Source organism: Bombina bombina, chromosome 1, assembly GCF_027579735.1.
Source record: "Bombina bombina isolate aBomBom1 chromosome 1, aBomBom1.pri, whole genome shotgun sequence".
Lineage (NCBI taxonomy): Eukaryota > Metazoa > Chordata > Amphibia > Anura > Bombinatoridae > Bombina > Bombina bombina.
Window position 1 is genome coordinate 1,452,212,945 of NC_069499.1, and position 21,129 is coordinate 1,452,234,073.

A 21,129-nucleotide genomic window follows, 5' to 3' on the forward strand; every position below is an offset into this window, starting at 1 on the left:
AGGTTTATTTTTGGCCTTGAAAGACCTATCCTGAGGAAGGGCGTGGCCCTTGCCCCCAGTGATATCAGAGATAATCTCTTTCAAGTCAGGGCCAAACAGCGTTTTCCCCTTGAAAGGAATGTTAAGCAATTTGTTCTTGGAAGACGCATCCGCTGACCAAGATTTTAACCAAAGCGCTCTGCGCGCCACAATAGCAAACCCAGAATTTTTCGCCGCTAACCTAGCCAATTGCAAAGTGGCGTCTAGGGTGAAAGAATTAGCCAATTTGAGAGCACGGATTCTGTCCATAATCTCCTCATAAGAAGGAGAATTACTAGTGATCGCTTTTTCTAGCTCATCGAACCAGAAACACGCGGCTGTAGTGACAGGGACAATGCATGAAATTGGTTGTAGAAGGTAACCTTGCTGAACAAACATCTTTTTAAGCAAACCTTCTAATTTTTTATCCATAGGATCTTTGAAAGCACAACTATCTTCTATGGGTATAGTGGTGCGTTTGTTTAGAGTAGAAACCGCCCCCTCGACCTTGGGGACTGTCTGCCATAAGTCCTTTCTGGGGTCGACCATAGGAAACAATTTTTTAAAAATGGGGGGAGGGACGAAAGGTATACCGGGCCTTTCCCATTCTTTATTTACAATGTCCGCCACCCGCTTGGGTATAGGAAAAGCTTCGGGGGGCCCCGGGACCTCTAGGAACTTGTCCATTTTACATAGTTTCTCTGGGATGACCAAATTCTCACAATCATCCAGAGTGGATAACACCTCCTTAAGCAGAGCGCGGAGATGTTCCAACTTAAATTTAAATGTAATCACATCAGGTTCAGCTTGTTGAGAAATTTTCCCTGAATCTGAAATTTCTCCCTCAGACAAAACCTCCCTGGCCCCCTCAGACTGGTGTAGGGGCCCTTCAGAAACAATATCATCAGCGTCCTCATGCTCTTCAGTATTTTCTAAAACAGAGCAGTCGCGCTTTCGCTGATAAGTGGGCATTTTGGCTAAAATGTTTTTGATAGAATTATCCATTACAGCCGTTAATTGTTGCATAGTAAGGAGTATTGGCGCGCTAGATGTACTAGGGGCCTCCTGTGTGGGCAAGACTGGTGTAGACGAAGGAGGGGATGATGCAGTACCATGCTTACTCCCCTCACTTGAGGAATCATCTTGGGCATCATTTTCTCTAAATTTTGTGTCACATAAATCACATCTATTTAAATGAGAAGGAACCTTGGCTTCCCCACATTCAGAACACAGTCTATCTGGCAGTTCAGACATGTTAAACAGGCATAAACTTGATAACAAAGTACAAAAAACGTTTTAAAATAAAACCGTTACTGTCACTTTAAATCTTAAACTGAACACACTTTATTACTGCAATTGCGAAAAAGTATGAAGGAATTGTTCAAAATTCACCAAAATTTCACCACAGTGTCTTAAAGCCTTAAAAGTATTGCACACCAAATTTGGAAGCTTTAACCCTTAAAATAACGGAACCGGAGCCGTTTTTATAGTTAACCCCTTTACAGTCCCTGGTATCTGCTTTGCTGAGACCCAACCAAGCCCAAAGGGGAATACGATACCAAATGACGCCTTCAGAAGTCTTTTCTATGTATCAGAGCTCCTCACACATGCATCTGCATGTCATGCTTCTCAAAAACAAGTGCGCAATACAGGCGCGAAAATGAGACTCTGCCTATGATTAGGGAAAGCCCCTAGAGAATAAGGTGTCCAATACAGTGCCTGCCGGTTATTTTACAAAATTCCCAAGATTAAAATAATTCCTCAAGGCTATGGAGTATAAAATATGTTTATATATAAATCGATTTAGCCCAGAAAATGTCTACAGTCTTAAAAAACCCTTGTGAAGCCCTTATTTACTGTCTGTAATAAAAATGGCTTACCGGATCCCATAGGGAAAATGACAGCTTCCAGCATTACATCGTCTTGTTAGAATGTGTCATACCTCAAGCAGCAAAAGTCTGCTCACTGTTCCCCCAACTGAAGTTAATTCCTCTCAACAGTCCTGTGTGGAACAGCCATCGATTTTAGTAACGGTTGCTAAAATCATTTTCCTCTTACAAACAGAAATCTTCATCTCTTTTCTGTTTCAGAGTAAATAGTACATACCAGCACTATTTTAAAATAACAAACTCTTGATTGAATAATAAAAACTACAGTTAAACACTAAAAAAGGAGATGTTGCCTGTACAACGGCAAAGAGAATGACTGGGGAAGGCGGAGCCTAGGAGGGATCATGTGACCAGCTTTGCTGGGCTCTTTGCCATTTCCTGTTGGGGAAGAGAATATCCCACAAGTAAGGATGACGCCGTGGACCGGACACACCTATGTTGGAGAAAGATATTTTTACTTCAGCTATTATTTAATATACCAACTGCTAAACTACTCTAAGCTTACAAACTCAAATGTGACCATTCAAACTGCTAATCTTAGTTTATGTAAAATAGAGAAAAAGAGGTTCCAGTTTTTTCCATAAGATTCATTTATATTGAGAATTGTATCCTTCTATGTATATGGAAGTCGACAACCTGAAATGTACTATGTATGTTTGTTTTCATGATATGTTGTTTCATATAAGTTGTATTGCTTTCGCACAACCACAATAAAAAAAAAATAAAAAAAAAACTTCTTGATTGAAGAAACTAAAAAAAAACAAAACAAAAAAAAACTAGGGAATAGGTAATAAAGGGATATTTTAAAACAATAAAATGTCTGACCCTTTAACTCAGTGGTCTCAAAGTACAGGCCCTGGGGCCATATGCGGCCCACAAGATAGTTTTATGTGGCCCTCCCTTGTTTGAGATATATCATTAATTTGGGCTGTCAATTTTTTTGATGGCTCTTAGAGGTGTAACTAGTTTATATTCTACATAGGCACTCAAAAGATAAATATGAAGACCAGAGTCCAGTGTAGACCCTGTATGTCTGTTGTGCGCTACAACTCCCACCATGCACTACTACTTGGGTATATGTCACTTCCAGTTCCAATTATATCGCACTTACTCAGTTCAAGTGGCCCCCATGAGCACAGAACACTTGGCCAGTGGCCCCCAGATACATTGAGTTTGATACTGCTTTAACTGTTTCACTGCTGGGACGCTAAGAATGACCTTAGAGGAAACACTGATCTGCACCACAATGGCCAGGAAGCTGCATACAAAATAGAGGCGTACATGTAAACAGATTTTACTTCTCATTTTTCAGGCAAAAAAAGAAAGAAAAATATGTTACCATTCCTGCATGTTCTTGTTTTGCTTCCAGCTTCTGGCTAGCTACAAAAGAAGGGATGTGGGCTGCTTTTGAGACACCTGAAAGAAAATGACAATAAATTGATTGGGAAATGATTACAGGTAGATGAGGTTTATAAAACGACTGTGAACATTCAATAGTAGAGGTTGGGAAATGATTACAGGTAGATGAGGTTTATAAAACGACTGTGAACATTCAATAGTAGAGGTTGCAATAACAACATGACAAACACAATATGTATAGACAAATAATTAGTAACATAGTAAATTAGGTTGAAAGTAGGCAAAATTCCATCAAATTCAGCCCATATAGATCCTACCTGGTTCCCAAAAAAGACGCTGCCAATTGAACTTTAATACAAGCAGTCATACACCTGAATTCTGTTTTTAGCCAGAAAAGTATGTAACAGAAAAGTAAGTAAACCATTTTAAAAACATATCTAAGATATTGGCATTCCCTACTTCCTTAGGCAATAAGTTCCACAATTTGATTGCTCTCACAACAAAAAAGCATTTACGTTGCTGAAGATTAAATCTCCTTTGCGCTAGCTTTAAGCTTTGACCTCTATGTCACAAACAATTGCCTTGGCCTAAACCTCGCTTTCGCAAACTCTGCATACACGTCTTAAATATATTTGTATAAAGCAATCATATAACCTCTCAAGCAACTTTTTTCTAGAGTAAACAGACCCAATTTAATTAACCTCTCCTCATAGTTTAAATTCACCTGAATAGTTTAATATTCCTAAAAAGCGGCCAAAAAATTGTATTGCAACAGTCTGTAACAACTGGCGCTTTCTCAAAGATCTTTGCTGAAGTGCCAGCAGTTCCAGGTGTAAAATGCATCAGATGGGCTGTTCATTGTTATGCCAAGTGAATCTATGTACGACTTACGTTTTACTAATAAAAGTTAAGTCTTAAAAGGACGGTAAAATCGAAATTAACGGATATGAAACCCATACTTTTCTTCCATGATTCAGATAGAGCAAATACAGTTTTAACCCCTTAACGACCAAGGACGTACGCCACACGTCCTCAAAAAAAATACAGTTAATGACCGAGGACGTGTGGCGTACGTCCTTGGTCTGGAAAGCAGCTGGAAGCAATCCTGCTCGCTTCCAGCTGCTTTCCGGTTATTGCAGTGATGCCTCAACATCGAGGCATCCTGCAATAACCCCCCCTTGGCCATCCGATGCAGAGAGAGCCACTCTGTGGCCCTCTCTGTACCGGACATCGATGGCCGGTTTCGTTGGTGGGAGCCATTCTGGGAGGCGGGTGGGCGGCCATCGATGGGCCGTATGATGTGGAGGGGGGCGGAATCGTGGGCGGGAACGCCGGGCGCGCGCGGGGGTAGGAAGCGGGTGGGAACCGCTACACTACAGAAAAATGATGGGAGAAAAGTGGCAGTGATTGCCAAATATATTTACATATATGTCGATCTAAGAGATCTGGGAGGGGTGGTGGGTTGGTCTTTTGGGGGGGGGGCAAGCTACACTACAGAAAATTATTTTAAAAAAATAATAAAAACATGTTTTACTATAAACTGGGTACTGGCAGACAGCTACCAGTACCAAAGATGGCTACTAATAAGTTAGAGGGGGATGGGTAAAGAGCTGTTTGGGGGGTATCAGGGAGGTTAGGGGCTAAGGGGGGATCCTCCAGAGCAGCATATGTAAATATGCCTTTTTTTAATTTATTTTTTATCAAGGATAGCTTTTTTTTTTAGTACTGGCAGACTTTCTGCCAGTACTTAACATGGCGGAGACAATTGTGGGGTGGGGGAGGGAAGAGAGGTGTTTGGGAGGGATCAGGGGGTGTAATGTGTCAGGTGGGAGGCTGATCTCTACACTAAAGCTAAAATTAACCCTGCAAGCTCCCTACATGCTACCTAATTAACCCCTTCACTGCTAGCCATAATATACGTGTGATGCGCAGTGGAATTTAGCGGCCTTCTAATTACCAAAAAGCAACACCAAATCCATATATGTCTGCTATTTATGAAAAAAACATAATTTATGCTTACCTGATAAATTCCTTTCTTCTGTAGTGTGATCAGTCCACGGGTCATCATTACTTCTGGGATATTACTCCTCCCCAACAGGAAGTGCAAGAGGATTCACCCAGCAGAGCTGCATATAGCTCCTCCCCTCTACGTCACTCCCAGTCATTCGACCAAGGACCAACGAGAAAGGAAAAGCCAAGGGTGAAGTGGTGACTGGAGTATAAATTAAAAAATATTTACCTGCCTTAAAAACAGGGCGGGCCGTGGACTGATCACACTACAGAAGAAAGGAATTTATCAGGTAAGCATAAATTATGTTTTCTTCTGTTAAGTGTGATCAGTCCACGGGTCATCATTACTTCTGGGATACCAATACCAAAGCAAAAGTACACGGATGACGGGAGGGATAGGCAGGCTCTTTATACAGAAGGAACCACTGCCTGAAGAACCTTTCTCCCAAAAATAGCCTCCGATGAAGCAAAAGTGTCAAATTTGTAAAATTTGGAAAAAGTATGAAGCGAAGACCAAGTTGCAGCCTTGCAAATCTGTTCAACAGAGGCCTCATTCTTGAAGGCCCAAGTGGAAGCCACAGCTCTAGTAGAATGAGCTGTAATTCTTTCAGGAGGCTGCTGTCCAGCAGTCTCATAAGCTAAACGAATTATGCTACGAAGCCAAAAAGAAAGAGAGGTAGCGGAAGCTTTTTGACCTCTCCTCTGCCCAGAGTAAATGACAAACAGAGAAGACGTTTGTCGAAATTCCTTAGTTGCCTGTAAGTAAAATTTTAGAGCACGGACTACATCCAGGTTGTGCAGTAGACGTTCCTTCTTTGAAGAAGGATTTGGGCATAAAGAAGGAACAACAATCTCTTGATTGATATTCCTGTTAGTAACTACCTTAGGTAAGAACCCAGGTTTAGTACGCAGGACTACCTTATCCGAATGAAAAATCAAATAAGGAGAATCACAATGTAAGGCTGATAATTCAGAGACTCTTCGAGCCGAGGAAATAGCCATTAAAAATAGAACTTTCCAAGATAACAACTTTATATCAATGGAATGAAGGGGTTCAAACGGAACGCCCTGTAAAACATTAAGAACAAGGTTTAAACTCCATGGTGGAGCAACAGTTTTAAACACAGGCTTAATTCTGGCCAAAGCCTGACAAAAAGCCTGGACGTCAGGAACTTCTGAAAGACGTTTGTGTAACAGAATGGACAGAGCTGAGATCTGTCCCTTTAATGAACTAGCAGATAAACCCTTTTCTAAACCTTCTTGTAGAAAAGACAATATCCTAGGAATCCTAACCTTACTCCAAGAGTAACCTTTGGATTCACACCAATATAGGTATTTACGCCATATCTTATGGTAAATCTTTCTGGTAACAGGTTTCCTAGCCTGTATTAAGGTATCAATAACTGACTCAGAAAATCCACGTCTTGATAAAATCAAGCGTTCAATTTCCAAGCAGTCAGCTTCAGAGAAGTTAGATTTTGATGTTTGAAGGGACCCTGTATCAGAAGGTCCTGTTTCAGAGGTAGAGACCAAAGTGGACAGGATGACATGTCCACCAGGTCTGCATACCAAGTCCTGCGTGGCCACGCAGGTGCTATTAGAATCACTGATGCTCTCTCTTGTTTGATTCTGGCAATCAATCGAGGAAGCAACGGGAAGGGTGGAAACACGTAAGCCATCCTGAAGTCCCAAGGTGCTGTCAGAGCATCTATCAGGACTGCTCCTGGATCCCTGGATCTGGACCCGTAACGAGGAAGCTTGGCGTTCTGTCGAGACGCCATGAGATCTATCTCTGGTTTGCCCCAACGTCGAAGTATTTGGGCAAAGACCTCCGGATGAAGTTCCCACTCCCCCGGATGAAAAGTCTGACGACTTAAGAAATCCGCCTCCCAGTTCTCCACTCCCGGGATGTGGATTGCTGACAGGTGGCAAGAGTGAGACTCTGCCCAGCAAATTATCTTTGATACTTCCATCATAGCTAGGGAGCTTCTTGTCCCTCCCTGATGGTTGATGTAAGCTACAGTCGTGATGTTGTCCGACTGAAACCTGATGAACCCCCGAGTTGTCAACTGGGGCCAAGCCAGGAGGGCATTGAGAACTGCTCTCAATTCCAGAATGTTTATTGGCAGGAGACTCTCCTCCTGACTCCATTGTCCCTGAGCCTTCAGAGAATTCCAGACGGCACCCCAACCTAGAAGGCTGGCGTCTGTTGTTACAATTGTCCAGTCTGGTCTGCTGAATGGCATCCCCCTGGACAGATGTGGCCGAGAAAGCCACCATAGAAGAGAATTTCTGGTCTCTTGATCCAGATTCAGAGAAGGGGATAAGTCTGAATAATCCCCATTCCACTGACTTAGCATGCACAGTTGCAGTGGTCTGAGGTGTAAGCGTGCAAAGGGTACTATGTCCATTGCCGCTACCATTAAGCCGATTACCTCCATGCATTGAGCCACTGACGGGTGTTGAATGGAATGAAGGGTGCGGCAAGCACTTTGAAGTCTTGTTAGCCTGTCCTCTGTCAGGTAAATCTTCATTTCTACAGAATCTATAAGAGTCCCCAGGAAGGGAACTCTTGTGAGTGGAACGAGTGAACTTTTCTTTTCGTTCACCTTCCATCCATGTGACCTTAGAAATGCCAGCACTAACTCTGTATGAGACTTGGCAGTTTGAAAGCTTGAAGCTTGTATCAGAATGTCGTCTAGGTATGGAGCTACCGAGATTCCCCGCGGTCTTAGTACCGCCAGAAGAGCACCCAGAACCTTTGTGAAGATTCTTGGAGCTGTAGCCAATCCGAATGGAAGAGCCACAAACTGGTAATGCCTGTCTAGGAAGGCAAACCTTAGGTACCGATAATGATCTTTGTGAATCGGTATGTGAAGGTAAGCATCTTTTAAATCTACAGTGGTCATGTATTGACCCTCTTGGATCATAGGTAAAATTGTCCGAATAGTCTCCATCTTGAACGATGGAACTCTTAGGAATTTGTTTAGGATCTTTAAGTCCAGGATTGGTCTGAAAGTTCCCTCTTTTTTGGGAACCACAAACAGATTTGAGTAAAACCCCTGTCCCTGTTCCGATCGTGGAACTGGATGGATTACTCCCATTAACAAGAGCTCTTGTACGCAGCGTAGAAACGCCTCTTTCTTTGTCTGGATTGTTGACAATCTTGACAGATGAAATCTCTCTCTTGGAGGAGAGTATTTGAAGTCCAGAAGGTATCCCTGAGATATTATCTCTAGCGCCCAGGGATCCTGAACATCTCTTGCCCAAGCCTGGGCGAAGAGAGAAAGTCTGCCCCCCACTAGATCCGATCCCGGATCGGGGGCCCTCAATTCATGCTGTTTTAGGGGCAGCAGCAGGTTTCCTAGTCTGCTTGCCCTTGTTCCAGGACTGGTTAGGTTTCCAGCCTTGTCTGTAGCGAGCAACAGCTCCTTCCTGTTTTGGTGCAGAGGAAGTTGATGCTGCTCCTGCTTTGAAATTACGAAAGGAACGAAAATTAGACTGTCTAGTCTTGGCTTTGGCTTTGTCCTGAGGCAGGGCATGGCCTTTACCTCCTGTAATGTCAGCGATAATCTCTTTCAACCCGGGCCCGAATAAGGTCTGCCCTTTGAAAGGTATATTAAGCAATTTAGACTTAGAAGTAACATCAGCTGACCTGGATTTTAGCCACAGCGCCCTGCGTGCCTGAATTGCGAATCCTGAATTCTTCGCCGTAAGTTTAGTAAGATGTACTACGGCCTCCGAAATGAATGAATTAGCTAGTTTAAGGACTCTAAGCCTGTCCGTAATGTCGTCCAGAGTAGCTGAACCAATGTTCTCTTCCAGAGACTCAATCCAGAATGCCGCTGCAGCCGTGATCGGCGCAATGCATGCAAGGGGTTGCAATATAAAACCTTGTTGAACAAACATTTTCTTAAGGTAACCCTCTAACTTTTTATCCATTGGATCTGAAAAAGCACAGCTATCCTCCACCGGGATAGTGGTACGCTTAGCTAAGGTAGAAACTGCTCCCTCCACCTTAGGGACCGTTTGCCATAAGTCCCTTGTGGTGGCATCTATTGGAAACATTTTTCTAAATATCGGAGGGGGTGAGAACGGCACACCGGGTCTATCCCACTCCTTAGTAACAATTTCAGTAAGTCTCTTAGGTATAGCAAAAACCTAAGTACTCGTCGGTACCGCAAAATATTTATCCAACCTACACATTTTCTCTGGTATTGCAACTGTGTTACAATCATTCAGAGCCGCTAACACCTCCCCTAGTAATACACGGAGGTTTTCCAGTTTAAATTTAAAATTTGAAATATCTGAATCCAGTCTGTTTGGATCAGAACCGTCACCCACAGAATGAAGTTCTCCGTCCTCATGTTCTGCCACCTGTGACGCAGTGTCTGACATGGCCCTAATATTATCAGCGCACTCTGTTCTCACCCCAGAGTGATCACGCTTACCTCTTAGTTCTGGTAATTTAGCCAAAACCTCAGTCATAACAGTAGCCATATCCTGTAATGTGATTTGTAATGGCCGCCCAGATGTACTCGGCGCTACAATATCACGCACCTCCCTCTGAGCGGGAGATGTAGGTACTGACACGTGAGGCGAGTTAGTCGGCATAACTCTCCCCTCGTTGTTTGGTGAAATTTGTTCAATTTGTACAGATTGACTTTTATTTAAAGTAGCATCAATACAGTTAGTACATAAATTTCTATTGGGCTCCACTTTGGCATTGCAACAAATGACACAGGTATCATCCTCTGAATCAGACATGTTTAACACACTAGCAAATAAACTTGCAACTTGGAAATACAATTCAATTAGAATAATATTAAAACGTACTGTGCCTTTAAGAAGCACAGAAGATCTATGACAGTTGAAAATTAATAAATTGAAACAGTTATAGCCTCAATCCTTGTAAACAACACAACTTTAGCAAAGGTTTAATCCCATTAGCAAAGATAACAAATTCTGAAAGCAGGAAACAAATTACAGAATAAACGTTTTTTATCTCAGTCAAACTATAATTCTCACAGCTCTGCTGAGAGAAATTACCTCCCTCAAAATAAGTTTTGAAGACCCCTGAGCTCTGTAGAGATGAACCGGATCATGCAGGGAATACAATGAGTTGCTGACTGAAATATTTGATGCATAGTAAAAGCGCCAAAAAACGGCCCCTCCCCCTCACACACAGCAGTGAGGGAGAACAGAAACTGTCAGAAAAACAGATTAAGCAACTGCCAAGTGGAAAAATAGTGCCCAAACATTTATTCACACAGTACCTCAGCAAATGAAAACGATTTTACATTCCAGCAAAAACGTTAAACATAATCTATAGTTATTAAACAGCTTTATGTATTTCTTACAGTGTAATTCTAGTGAAGTACCATTCCCCAGAATACTGAAGTGTAAAGTATACATACATGACATTATATCGGTATGGCAGGATTTTCTCATCAATTCCATTGTCAGAAAATAAAAACTGCTACATACCTCTATGCAGATTCATCTGCCCGCTGTCCCCTGATCTGAAGTTTACCTCACTCCTCAGATGGCCGAGAACAGCAATATGATCTTAACTACTCCGGCTAAAATCATAGCAAAACTCTGGTAGATTCTTCTTCAAACTCTGCCAGAGAGGTAATAACACACTCCGGTGCTATTTTAAAATAACAAACTTTTGATTGAAGATATAAAACTAAGTATAATCACCATAGTCCTCTCACACATCCTATCTAGTCGTTGGGTGCAAGAGAATGACTGGGAGTGACGTAGAGGGGAGGAGCTATATGCAGCTCTGCTGGGTGAATCCTCTTGCACTTCCTGTTGGGGAGGAGTAATATCCCAGAAGTAATGATGACCCGTGGACTGATCACACTTAACAGAAGAAAGGGGATTCCAGAGAAGCATTTACAACCATTTGTGCCATAATTGCACGAGCTGTTTGTAAATAAATTCAGTGAGAAACCTAAAGTTTGCAACAAAATGTGTGAAAAAGTGAACAATTTTTTTTATTTGATCGCATTTGGCGGTGAAATGGTGGCATGAAATACCAAAATGGGCCTAGATCAATACTTTGGGATGTCTTCTAAAAAAAATATATACATGTCAAGGGATATTCAGGGATTCCTGGAAGATATCAGTGTTCCAATGTAACTAGCGCTAAGTTTGAAAAAAACTGAATTTATGCTTACCTGATAAATTACTTTCTCCAACGGTGTGTCCGGTCCACTGCGTCATCCTTACTTGTGGGAATATCTCTTCCCCAACAGGAAATGGCAAAGAGTCCCAGCAAAGCTGGCCATATAGTCCCTCCTAGGCTCCGCCCACCCCAGTCATTCGACCGACGGACAGGAGGAACAAAATATAGGAGAAACCATATGGCACCGTGGTGACTGTAGTTAGAGAAAATAATTCATCAGACCTGATTAAAAAACCAGGGCGGGCCGTGGACCGGACACACCGTTGGAGAAAGTAATTTATCAGGTAAGCATAAATTCTGTTTTCTCCAACATTGGTGTGTCCGGTCCACGGCGTCATCCTTACTTGTGGGAACCAATACCAAAGCTTTAGGACACGGATGAAAGGAGGGAGCAAATCAGGTTACCTAAACGGAAGGCACCACGGCTTGCAAAACCTTTCTCCCAAAAATAGCCTCCGAAGAAGCAAAAGTATCAAATTTGTAAAATTTGGCAAAAGTGTGCAGTGAAAACCAAGTCGCTGCCTTACATATCTGGTCAACAGAAGCCTCGTTCTTGAAGGCCCATGTGGAAGCCACAGCCCTAGTGGAGTGAGCTGTGATTCTTTCAGGAGGCTGCCGTCCGTCAGTCTCATAAGCCAATCGGATGATGCTTTTAAGCCAAAAGAGAGGTAGAAGTCGCTTTTTGACCTCTCCTTTTACCAGAATAGACAACAAACAAAGAAGATGTTTGTCTGAAATCTTTTGTAGCCTCTAAATAGAATTTTAGAGCACGGACTACGTCCAAATTGTGTAACAAACGCTCCTTCTTTGAAACTGGATTCGGACATAAAGAAGGTACAACTATCTCCTGGTTAATATTCTTGTTAGAAACAACCTTTGGAAGAAAACCAGGCTTAGTACGCAAAACCACCTTATCTGCATGGAACACCAGATAGGGCGGAGAACATTGCAGAGCAGATAACTCTGAAACTCTTCTAGCAGAAGAAATAGCAACCAAAAACAAAACTTTCCAAGATAGTAACTTAATATCTATGGAATGTAAAGGTTCAAACGGAACCCCTTGAAGAACTGAAAGAACTAGATTTAGACTCCAGGGAGGAGTCAAAGGTCTGTAAACAGGCTTGATCCTAACCAGAGCCTGAACAAATGCTTGAACATCTGGCACAGCTGCCAGTCTTTTGTGTAGTAAGACAGATAAAGCAGAGATCTGTCCCTTTAGAGAACTTGCAGATAATCCTTTCTCCAAACCTTCTTGTAGAAAGGAGAGAATCTTAGGAATTTTTATCTTATTCCATGGTAATCCTTTGGATTCACACCAACAGATATATCTTTTCCATATTTTATGGTAAATCTTTCTAGTTACCGGTTTTCTGGCCTGAACCAGAGTATCTATCACAGAATCTGAAAACCCACGCTTCGATAGAATCAAGCGTTCAATCTCCAAGCCGTCAGCTGGAGGGAGACCAGATTTGGATGTTCGAATGGACCCTGAACAAGAAGGTCCTGTCTCAAAGGTAGCTTCCATGGTGGAACCGATGACATATTCACCAGGTTTGCATACCAAGTCCTGCGTGGCCACGCAGGAGCTATCAAGATCACAGAGGCCCTCTCCTGTTTGATCCTGGCTACCAGCCTGGGAATGAGAGGAAACGGTGGAAATACATAAGCTAGGTTGAAGGTCCAAGGTGCTACTAGTGCATCGACTAGAGTCGCCTTGGGATCCCTGGATCTGGACCCGTAGCAAGGAACCTTGAAGTTCTGACGAGACGCCATCAGATCCATGTCTGGAATGCCCCATAATTGAGTTAGTTGGGCAAAGATCTCCGGGTGGAGTTCCCACTCCCCCGGATGGAATGTCTGACGACTCAGATAATCCGCTTCCCAGTTTTCCACACCTGGGATGTGGATCGCAGATAGGTGGCAGGAGTGATCCTCCACCCATTGAATTATTTTGGTCACTTCTTTCATCGCCAGGGAACTCCTTGTTCCCCCCTGATGATTGATATACGCAACGGTCGTCATGTTGTCTGATTGGAATCTTATGAATCTGGCCTTTGCTAGCTGAGGCCAAGCCCTGAGAGCATTGAAGATCGCTCTTAGTTCCAGAATGTTTATCGGGAGAAGAGACTCTTCCCGAGACCATAGTCCCTGAGCTTTCAGGGACTCCCAGACCGCTCCCCAGCCCACTAGACTGGCGTCGGTCGTGACAATGACCCACTCTGGTCTGTGGAAGCTCATTCCCTGGGATAGATGGTCCAGGGTCAGCCACCAACGGAGTGAATCTCTGGTCTTCTGATCTACTTGAATCATTGGAGACAAGTCTGTATAATCCCCATTCCACTGTTTGAGCATGCACAGTTGTAATGGTCTTAGATGAATTCGTGCAAAAGGAACTATGTCCATTGCTGCAACCATCAACCCTACTACTTCCATGCACTGCGCTATGGAAGGACGTGGAACAGAATGAAGAACTTGACAAGTGCTTAGAAGTTTTGACTTTCTGACCTCTGTCAGAAAAATCCTCATTTCTAAGGAATCTATTATTGTTCCCAAGAAGGGAACTCTTGTTGACGGAGACAGAGAACTTTTTTCTATGTTCACCTTCCATCCGTGTGATCTGAGAAAGGCCAGACGATGTCTGTATGAGCCTTTGCTTTTGACAGGGACGACGCTTGTATTAGAATGTCGTCCAAGTAAGGTACTACTGCAATGCCCCTCGGTCTTAGAACCGCTAGAAGGGACCCTAGTACCTTTGTGAAAATCCTTGGAGCAGTGGCTAACCCGAATGGGAGGGCCACAAACTGGTAATGTTTGTCCAGAAAGGCGAACCTTAGGAACTGATGATGTTCTTTGTGGATAGGAATATGTAGGTACGCATCCTTTAGATCCACGGTAGTCATAAATTGACCTTCCTGGATAGTGGGTAGAATCGTTCGAATGGTTTCCATCTTGAACGATGGTACCCTGAGAAATTTGTTTAGGATCTTCAAATCCAAAATTGGTCTGAAAGTTCCCTCTTTTTTGGGAACTACGAACAGATTGGAATAAAATCCCATTCCTTGTTCCTTTATTGGAACTGGGTGTATCACTCCCATCTTTAACAGGTCTTCTACACAATGTAAGAACGCCTGTCTCTTTATTTGGTTTAAGGATAAGTGAGACATGTGGAACCTTCCCTTTGGGGGTAGTTCCCTGAATTCCAGAAGATAACCCTGAGAAACTATTTCTAGCGCCCAGGGATCCTGAACATCTCTTGCCCAAGCCTGAGCAAAGAGAGAGAGTCTGCCCCCTACTAGATCCGGTCCCGGATCGGGGGCTACTCCTTCATGCTGTTTTGTTAGCAGCAGCAGGCTTCTTGGCCTGCTTACCCTTGTTCTAGCCTTGCATCGGTTTCCAGGCTGGTTTGGGTTGTGAGGCATTACCCTCTTGCTTAGAGGATGCAGAATTAGAGGCCGGTCCGTTCCTGAAATTGCGAAAGGAACGAAAATTAGACTTATTCTTGGCCTTGAAAGGCCTATCTTGTGGAAGGGCGTGGCCCTTTCCCCCAGTGATGTCTGAGATAATCTCTTTCAATTCTGGTCCAAATAGAGTTTTACCTTTGAAAGGGATGTTAAGCAATTTTGTCTTGGATGACACATCCGCTGACCAAGACTTTAGCCAAAGCGCTCTGCGCGCCACGATTGCAAACCCTGAATTTTTCGCCGCTAATCTACCTAATTGCAAAGCGGCATCTAAAATAAAAGAGTTAGCCAACTTAAGTGCGTGAACTCTGTCCATAACCTCCTCATATGGAGTCTCTCTACTGAGCGACTTTTCTAGTTCCTCGAACCAGAACCACGCTGCTGTAGTGACAGGGACAATGCACGAAATGGGTTGTAGAAGGTAACCTTGCTGTACAAAAGTCTTCTTAAGCAAACCCTCCAATTTTTTATCCATAGGATCTTTGAAAGCACAACTATCCTCGATAGGAATAGTAGTGCGTTTGTTTAGAGTAGAAACTGCCCCCTCGACCTTAGGGACTGTCTGCCATAAGTCCTTTCTGGGGTCAACCATAGGAAATAATTTCTTAAATATAGGGGGGGGAACAAAAGGTATGCCGGGCTTTTCCCACTCCTTATTCACTATGTCCGCCACCCGCTTGGGTATAGGAAAAGCGTCTGGGTGCACCGGAACCTCTAGGAACTTGTCCATCTTGCATAATTTCTCTGGAATGACCAAGTTGTCACAATCATCCAGAGTAGATAACACCTCCTTAAGCAGTGCGCAGAGATGTTCTAATTTAAATTTAAATGTCACAACATCAGGTTCAGCTTGTTGAGAAATTTTTCCTGAATCTGAAATTTCCCCATCTGACAAAACCTCCCTCATGGCCACTTCAGATTGGTGTGAGGGTATGACAGAACAATTATCATCACAGCCCTCCTGCTCTTCAGTGTTTAAAACAGAGCAATCGTGCTTTCTCTGATATGTAGGCATTTTGGATAAAATATTTGCTATGGAGTTATCCATTACAGCCGTCAATTGTTGCATGGTAATAAGCATTGGCGCGCTAGACGTACTAGGGGCCTCCTGCGTGGGCAAAACTGGTGTAGACACAGTAGGGGATGATGTAGTATCATGTTTACTCCCCTCATCTGAGGAATCATCTTGGGCAATTTCATTATCTGTGGCAGTACTGTCCTTACTTTGTTTGGACGCTATGGCACAATTATCACACAAATTTAAATGGGGAGACACATTGGCTTTCATACATATAGAACATAGCTTATCCGAAGGCACAGACATGTTAAACAGGCTTAAACTTGTCAATAAAGCACAAAAAACGTTTTAAAACAAAAACGTTACTGTCACTTTAAATTTTAAACAGAAAACACTTTATTACTGAATATGTGAAAAAGTATGAAGGAATTGTTCAAAAATTACCAAAATTTCACCACAGTGTCTTAAAGCATTAAGAGTATTGCACACCAAATTTCAGAGCTTTAGCCGTTTACAAATTTAACCCCTATACAGTCCCAGCTATAGCCTTTGCTGAGACCCAACCAAGCCCAGAGGGGAATACGATACCAAATGACGCCTTCTAGGAACTTTTCCAGCTACTTTCAGATCCTCACACATGCATCTGCATGTCCTGCTCTCAAAAAACAACTGCGCAGTAATGGCGCGAAAATGAGGCTCAGCCTACAACTGGGAAGGCCCCCTGACTGGAAAAGGTGTCTAACATAGTGCCTGCCGTTAATAAACGTTCCCCAAGTTTATAAATGTGAATTATCAGCATAAACATGAATAAAATGCCCAAATAAAGCAATCGATTTAGCCCATAAAAGTGTCTACCAGTTTTATAGCCCATATTAAGCCCTTTATTCTGTTTGTTTGACTAAGAAAATGGCTTACCGGTCCCCATGAGGGGAAATTACAGCCTTCCAGCATTACATGGTCTTGTTAGAAATATGGCTAGTCATACCTTAAGCAGAAAAGTCTGCTAACTGTTTCCCCCAACTGAAGTTACTTCATCTCAACAGTCCTATGTGGAAACAGCAATCGATTTTAGTTACTGTCTGCTAAAATCATCTTCCTCTCACAAACAGAAATCTTCATCCTTTTCTGTTTCAGAGTAAATAGTACATACCAGCACTATTTTAAAATAACAAACACTTGATAGAAGAATAAAAAACTACATTTAAACACCAAAAAACTCTTAACCATCTCCGTGGAGATGTTGCCTGTGCAACGGCAAAGAGAATGACTGGGGTGGGCGGAGCCTAGGAGGGACTATATGGCCAGCTTTGCTGGGACTCTTTGCCATTTCCTGTTGGGGAAGAGATATTCCCACAAGTAAGGATGACGCCGTGGACCGGACACACCAATGTTGGAGAAAAGTGGTTTGGAAATAGCAAAGTGCTTCTTGTATTTATTGTCCTATAACTTGCAAAAGAAAGCAAAGAACATGTAAACATTGGGTATTTCTAAACTCAGGACAAAATTTGGAAACTATTTAGCATGAGTGTTTTTTGGTGGTTGCAGATGTGTAACAGATTTTGGGGGTCAAAGTTAGAAAAAGTGTGTTTTTTTCCATTTTTTCCTCATATTTTATATTTTTTTTATAGTAAATTATAAGATATGATGAAAATAATGGTATCTTTAGAAAGTCCATTTAATGGCGAGAAAAACGTTATATAATATGTGTGGGTACAGTAAATGAGTAAGAGTAAAATTACAGCTAAACACAAACACCACAGAAATGTAAAAATAGCCTTGGTCCCAAACGGTCAGAAAATGGAAAAGTGCTGTGGTCATTAAGGGGTTAAACAACTTTCTAATGTACTTCTGTTATCAACTTTGCGTCATTCTCTTGGTATCCTTTGTTACAGGTGCAGCAATACACTTCTGGAAGCTAGCTGAACACATCGGGTTCAAATTGGAAAGTTGTTTAAAATGGCATGCTCTATCTAAATCATCAAAGTTTAATTTTGACTTTACTGCCCCTGTAAACTTAAATGGATTTGATAGAGCATTACATTTTAAACAACTTTCCAATTTTCTTATTGTAAATTAGTTATCAATTTTGCTAAGTTTTCTTGGTATCCTTTGTTAAAGAGTAATCCTAGGTGAGCTTAAGAGAGTGCATGCGTCTTTAGCCATCTAGCAGAAGTGTTTGCAACAGTGTTTATAACAATGCTACACATAGTTACATACACTACTGCCATAGAATGCTAAAGACATGTGTGCACTACTAAGCTTCTATGAGCTTACCTTGATTTACTCTTTAACAAAGGATATCAAAAAAATGTAACAAAATTGCATGTTCTATGTAAATCATAAACATTTCATTTTGGCTTTGCTGTCCCTTTAATTTTTCAGCCTTCCAGTAAACGTTTTGTTTTAATCCATTGCTGATACGTATATGCTTCATTTATGATCTGTTTGCCAACGTGAAACTATAGTCGAATCTTCTTCTATAATAGTGGAGCGGAAGCACAGTGTTTATATTAACATTCCTTACCAGTGGATTCCCTCAGGCCGTGGATACTAGACGTGGATTGCAGATTTGTGAGACTCTGCGCTGGTTGCAGTTGCTCCTCTAATAACCTGTTCTTTTGTTTTAGGTTTTTTACTTCTTCTTCAAGTGACTGAATATAATCTAAATGCAAAGACAAAGTAATTATTGAACACTATTAGTTAAATAAACAGTCATATCTGACATATATAGTTCGTATATAGTTCTAAAAATAAACACAGCAGTGAAAAATACAGAAAACTGGTAACATGTTCATATCTAATACTGAAGAAAATAGTGAAAATGATAGGAACGAGGAAGGTAACTTTGTTTTTACCAGAATTATTGTGATTGTTTTGTGGGTTCATTTTTGGATTTTCTGGCTGGTTTGGAACTGGATTTGTAATTTGATCACACAGAAGCTCCATTTCTTTCCTCATTTGGCCAATTACATGTCGCAGCTCAGTATTCTGTTCTTGCAAATGCTGAATTTCTTGAGATGGAAAATGATTTTGGAATCCTCCATTATCTTCTGCTATCTGTGACCAAACACAATATAGGTATTTGCAAGTCCATTAATTGTACAAAACAAAACAAAATTCCTTCATTCTGCAGTTTTATGAAATAACATGTTTTCTCACTGTTTCCCTACTTAAAGGGACAGTCTGCTTAAAAATGTTTATTGTTTAAAAAGATAGACAATCCCTTTATTACCCATTACCCAGTTTTGCATAACCAACACTGTTATATTAATACACTTTTTATCTCTGTGAATACCTTGTATCTAAGCCTCTGCAGACTGCCGTGTTCTAAAATAAGTTGTCTACCATAGGAATACGCGACCTACGTCACTTCCGGTGACGTGATTCAGCTGCTAGGAGGTTTGTGTCGCTCACTGCGCATGCGCTAGAGGCCCAACATCCTCCAAACAGCTGTTTAAGGCACAATAGGTAACTGAGCTGCATCTTCATAAGCACAGGGGATTGTATAGGGACTGCAAGGTCCCCTCGCGCACATGATGATATTGCATTAGCTCATTCTGTGTTTATTAGGATCGGACTTGCAGAGTTTGCATTTTTTATAAGTCACATCTCTAGACTAATCTAAATTCAGCGATCTGTTTACAGCATTTAACGTGCAGCCAGCCTAACATAACAGTATGAGGGCGCCCACAACATACCTAGTTAATAATCACAGGGCCCGTGTGGCGCCTCTCACCCTGCTTTAAACAGTTGTAAGTCTGGATAAAATGGGAGGATGGAGATTAAACGGTTTATAAAATGTACAAAAATCATTTCTAGCAGGTTTAGTTTATGAGCTATGCTGCGTATGTTGTGGGCGCCCTCATACTGTTATATTAGGCTAGCAGCACGTTAAATGCTGTAAACAGATCGCTGAATTTAGAGTAGTCTAGAGATCAGACTTATAAAACTGTGCCAGTCCGACACTAATAAACACAGAATGAGCTAATGCAATATCTGTTATCTCTGTATACCAGCAGTAATCACTGTGCTGCATTCGAGTACAGATCTGGTTATGGGTCATGTGCGTGAGGGGCCCTCGCAGTCCCTATAAACTCCCGTGTGGTTATGAAGATGCAGCTCAGTCACCTATTGTGCCTTAAACAGCTGTTTTATTGGGCCTCTAGCACATGCGCAGTGAGCGCCACAAACCTCAGACACATTCCTACGCGGTAGACAACTTATTTTAGAACACCCACTTATTTCAGTTCTTTTGACAGACTTGCAATCCTTTTAAACAAAGAGAACTAAACAAATTAGATAGTAGAAATAAATTGGAAAGTTGTTTAAAAGCACACGCTCTAACTGAATTATGAAAGAAATAATTTAGGTTTCATGTCCCTTTAAGATCGCAGCTACTTAACGAGCATTTCAGGCCCATCATGTGAGCCTGCAACATTCTGTCTTCATAAATGGAGTCCTTTAGATCAGTAGCAGGTCCATCCCTGTTAACCTCACTTATCCCTGTTAGATTCTCTATTCCAAAGAGCTTCACTACTTTCTATGGGAGGCAGCAATCAACTCTCTTGGACTTCCAGGTTCCACCCCTTTTCTCAGAGAATTAAAGAGATGTTGCCAAAATGTCAGCTTTCTTATCACACATTGGCCATGCTGTTTTTTACACAATGTTTCTTTTTATGTATACTTTGATTTAACATATTTGTTTTTACTGCACTGTTTACAATCCCGTAAGTGAGTTCAGCCCATGTGAAGACTTCAATATAATATCCCTTGAAGCTGAAGAATTTTTGATCGGGCCCCAATAATGCACAGGAGGCTACATTTTACAAATAAAGCCACTTCATCTGCTTAACCCTTTGAGTGCTAATGACGGGGGCTCCCACCCGCTCCTACCTCGGCAATTGTGACTGTAGAGTGACAGGCATCCCCGGGGCATCACGTTTTGCGCAGTGACGTCACGCACAATGACGTGACAACATCACCGCGCAACTTTATTAACAATTTGTCGATACAAAGTATAGGGAAAGGGGGCATGTTGCTTAGAAGCCTGTATCTCCGGCATCTAAGCAGCTACACACACCCAAGACCCACCATTGGAAAGGTAATCGCCTAACCTTTCACAAAGTTAAAACATTTTTTTCCACAAAATAAAAAAATAAATTAAATCAGCTTAGCACC

At 42.0% G+C, this 21,129-nt stretch overlaps 1 protein-coding gene across 1 annotated transcript in view; it reads right to left on the minus strand.

Moving 5' to 3' along the window:
• CCDC57 (coiled-coil domain containing 57) overlaps nt 1-21,129 on the minus strand; it is a 233,531-nt gene that overhangs the window by 133,712 nt on the left and 78,690 nt on the right. The window contains exons 11-13 of the mRNA XM_053705728.1: nt 18,807-19,008; nt 18,476-18,613; nt 3,247-3,323 (exon numbers count right to left, since the gene is read on the minus strand). Of these exons, the coding sequence (XP_053561703.1) occupies nt 3,247-3,323; nt 18,476-18,613; nt 18,807-19,008 (417 nt within the window). The remainder of the gene's footprint in view (nt 1-3,246; nt 3,324-18,475; nt 18,614-18,806; nt 19,009-21,129) is intronic.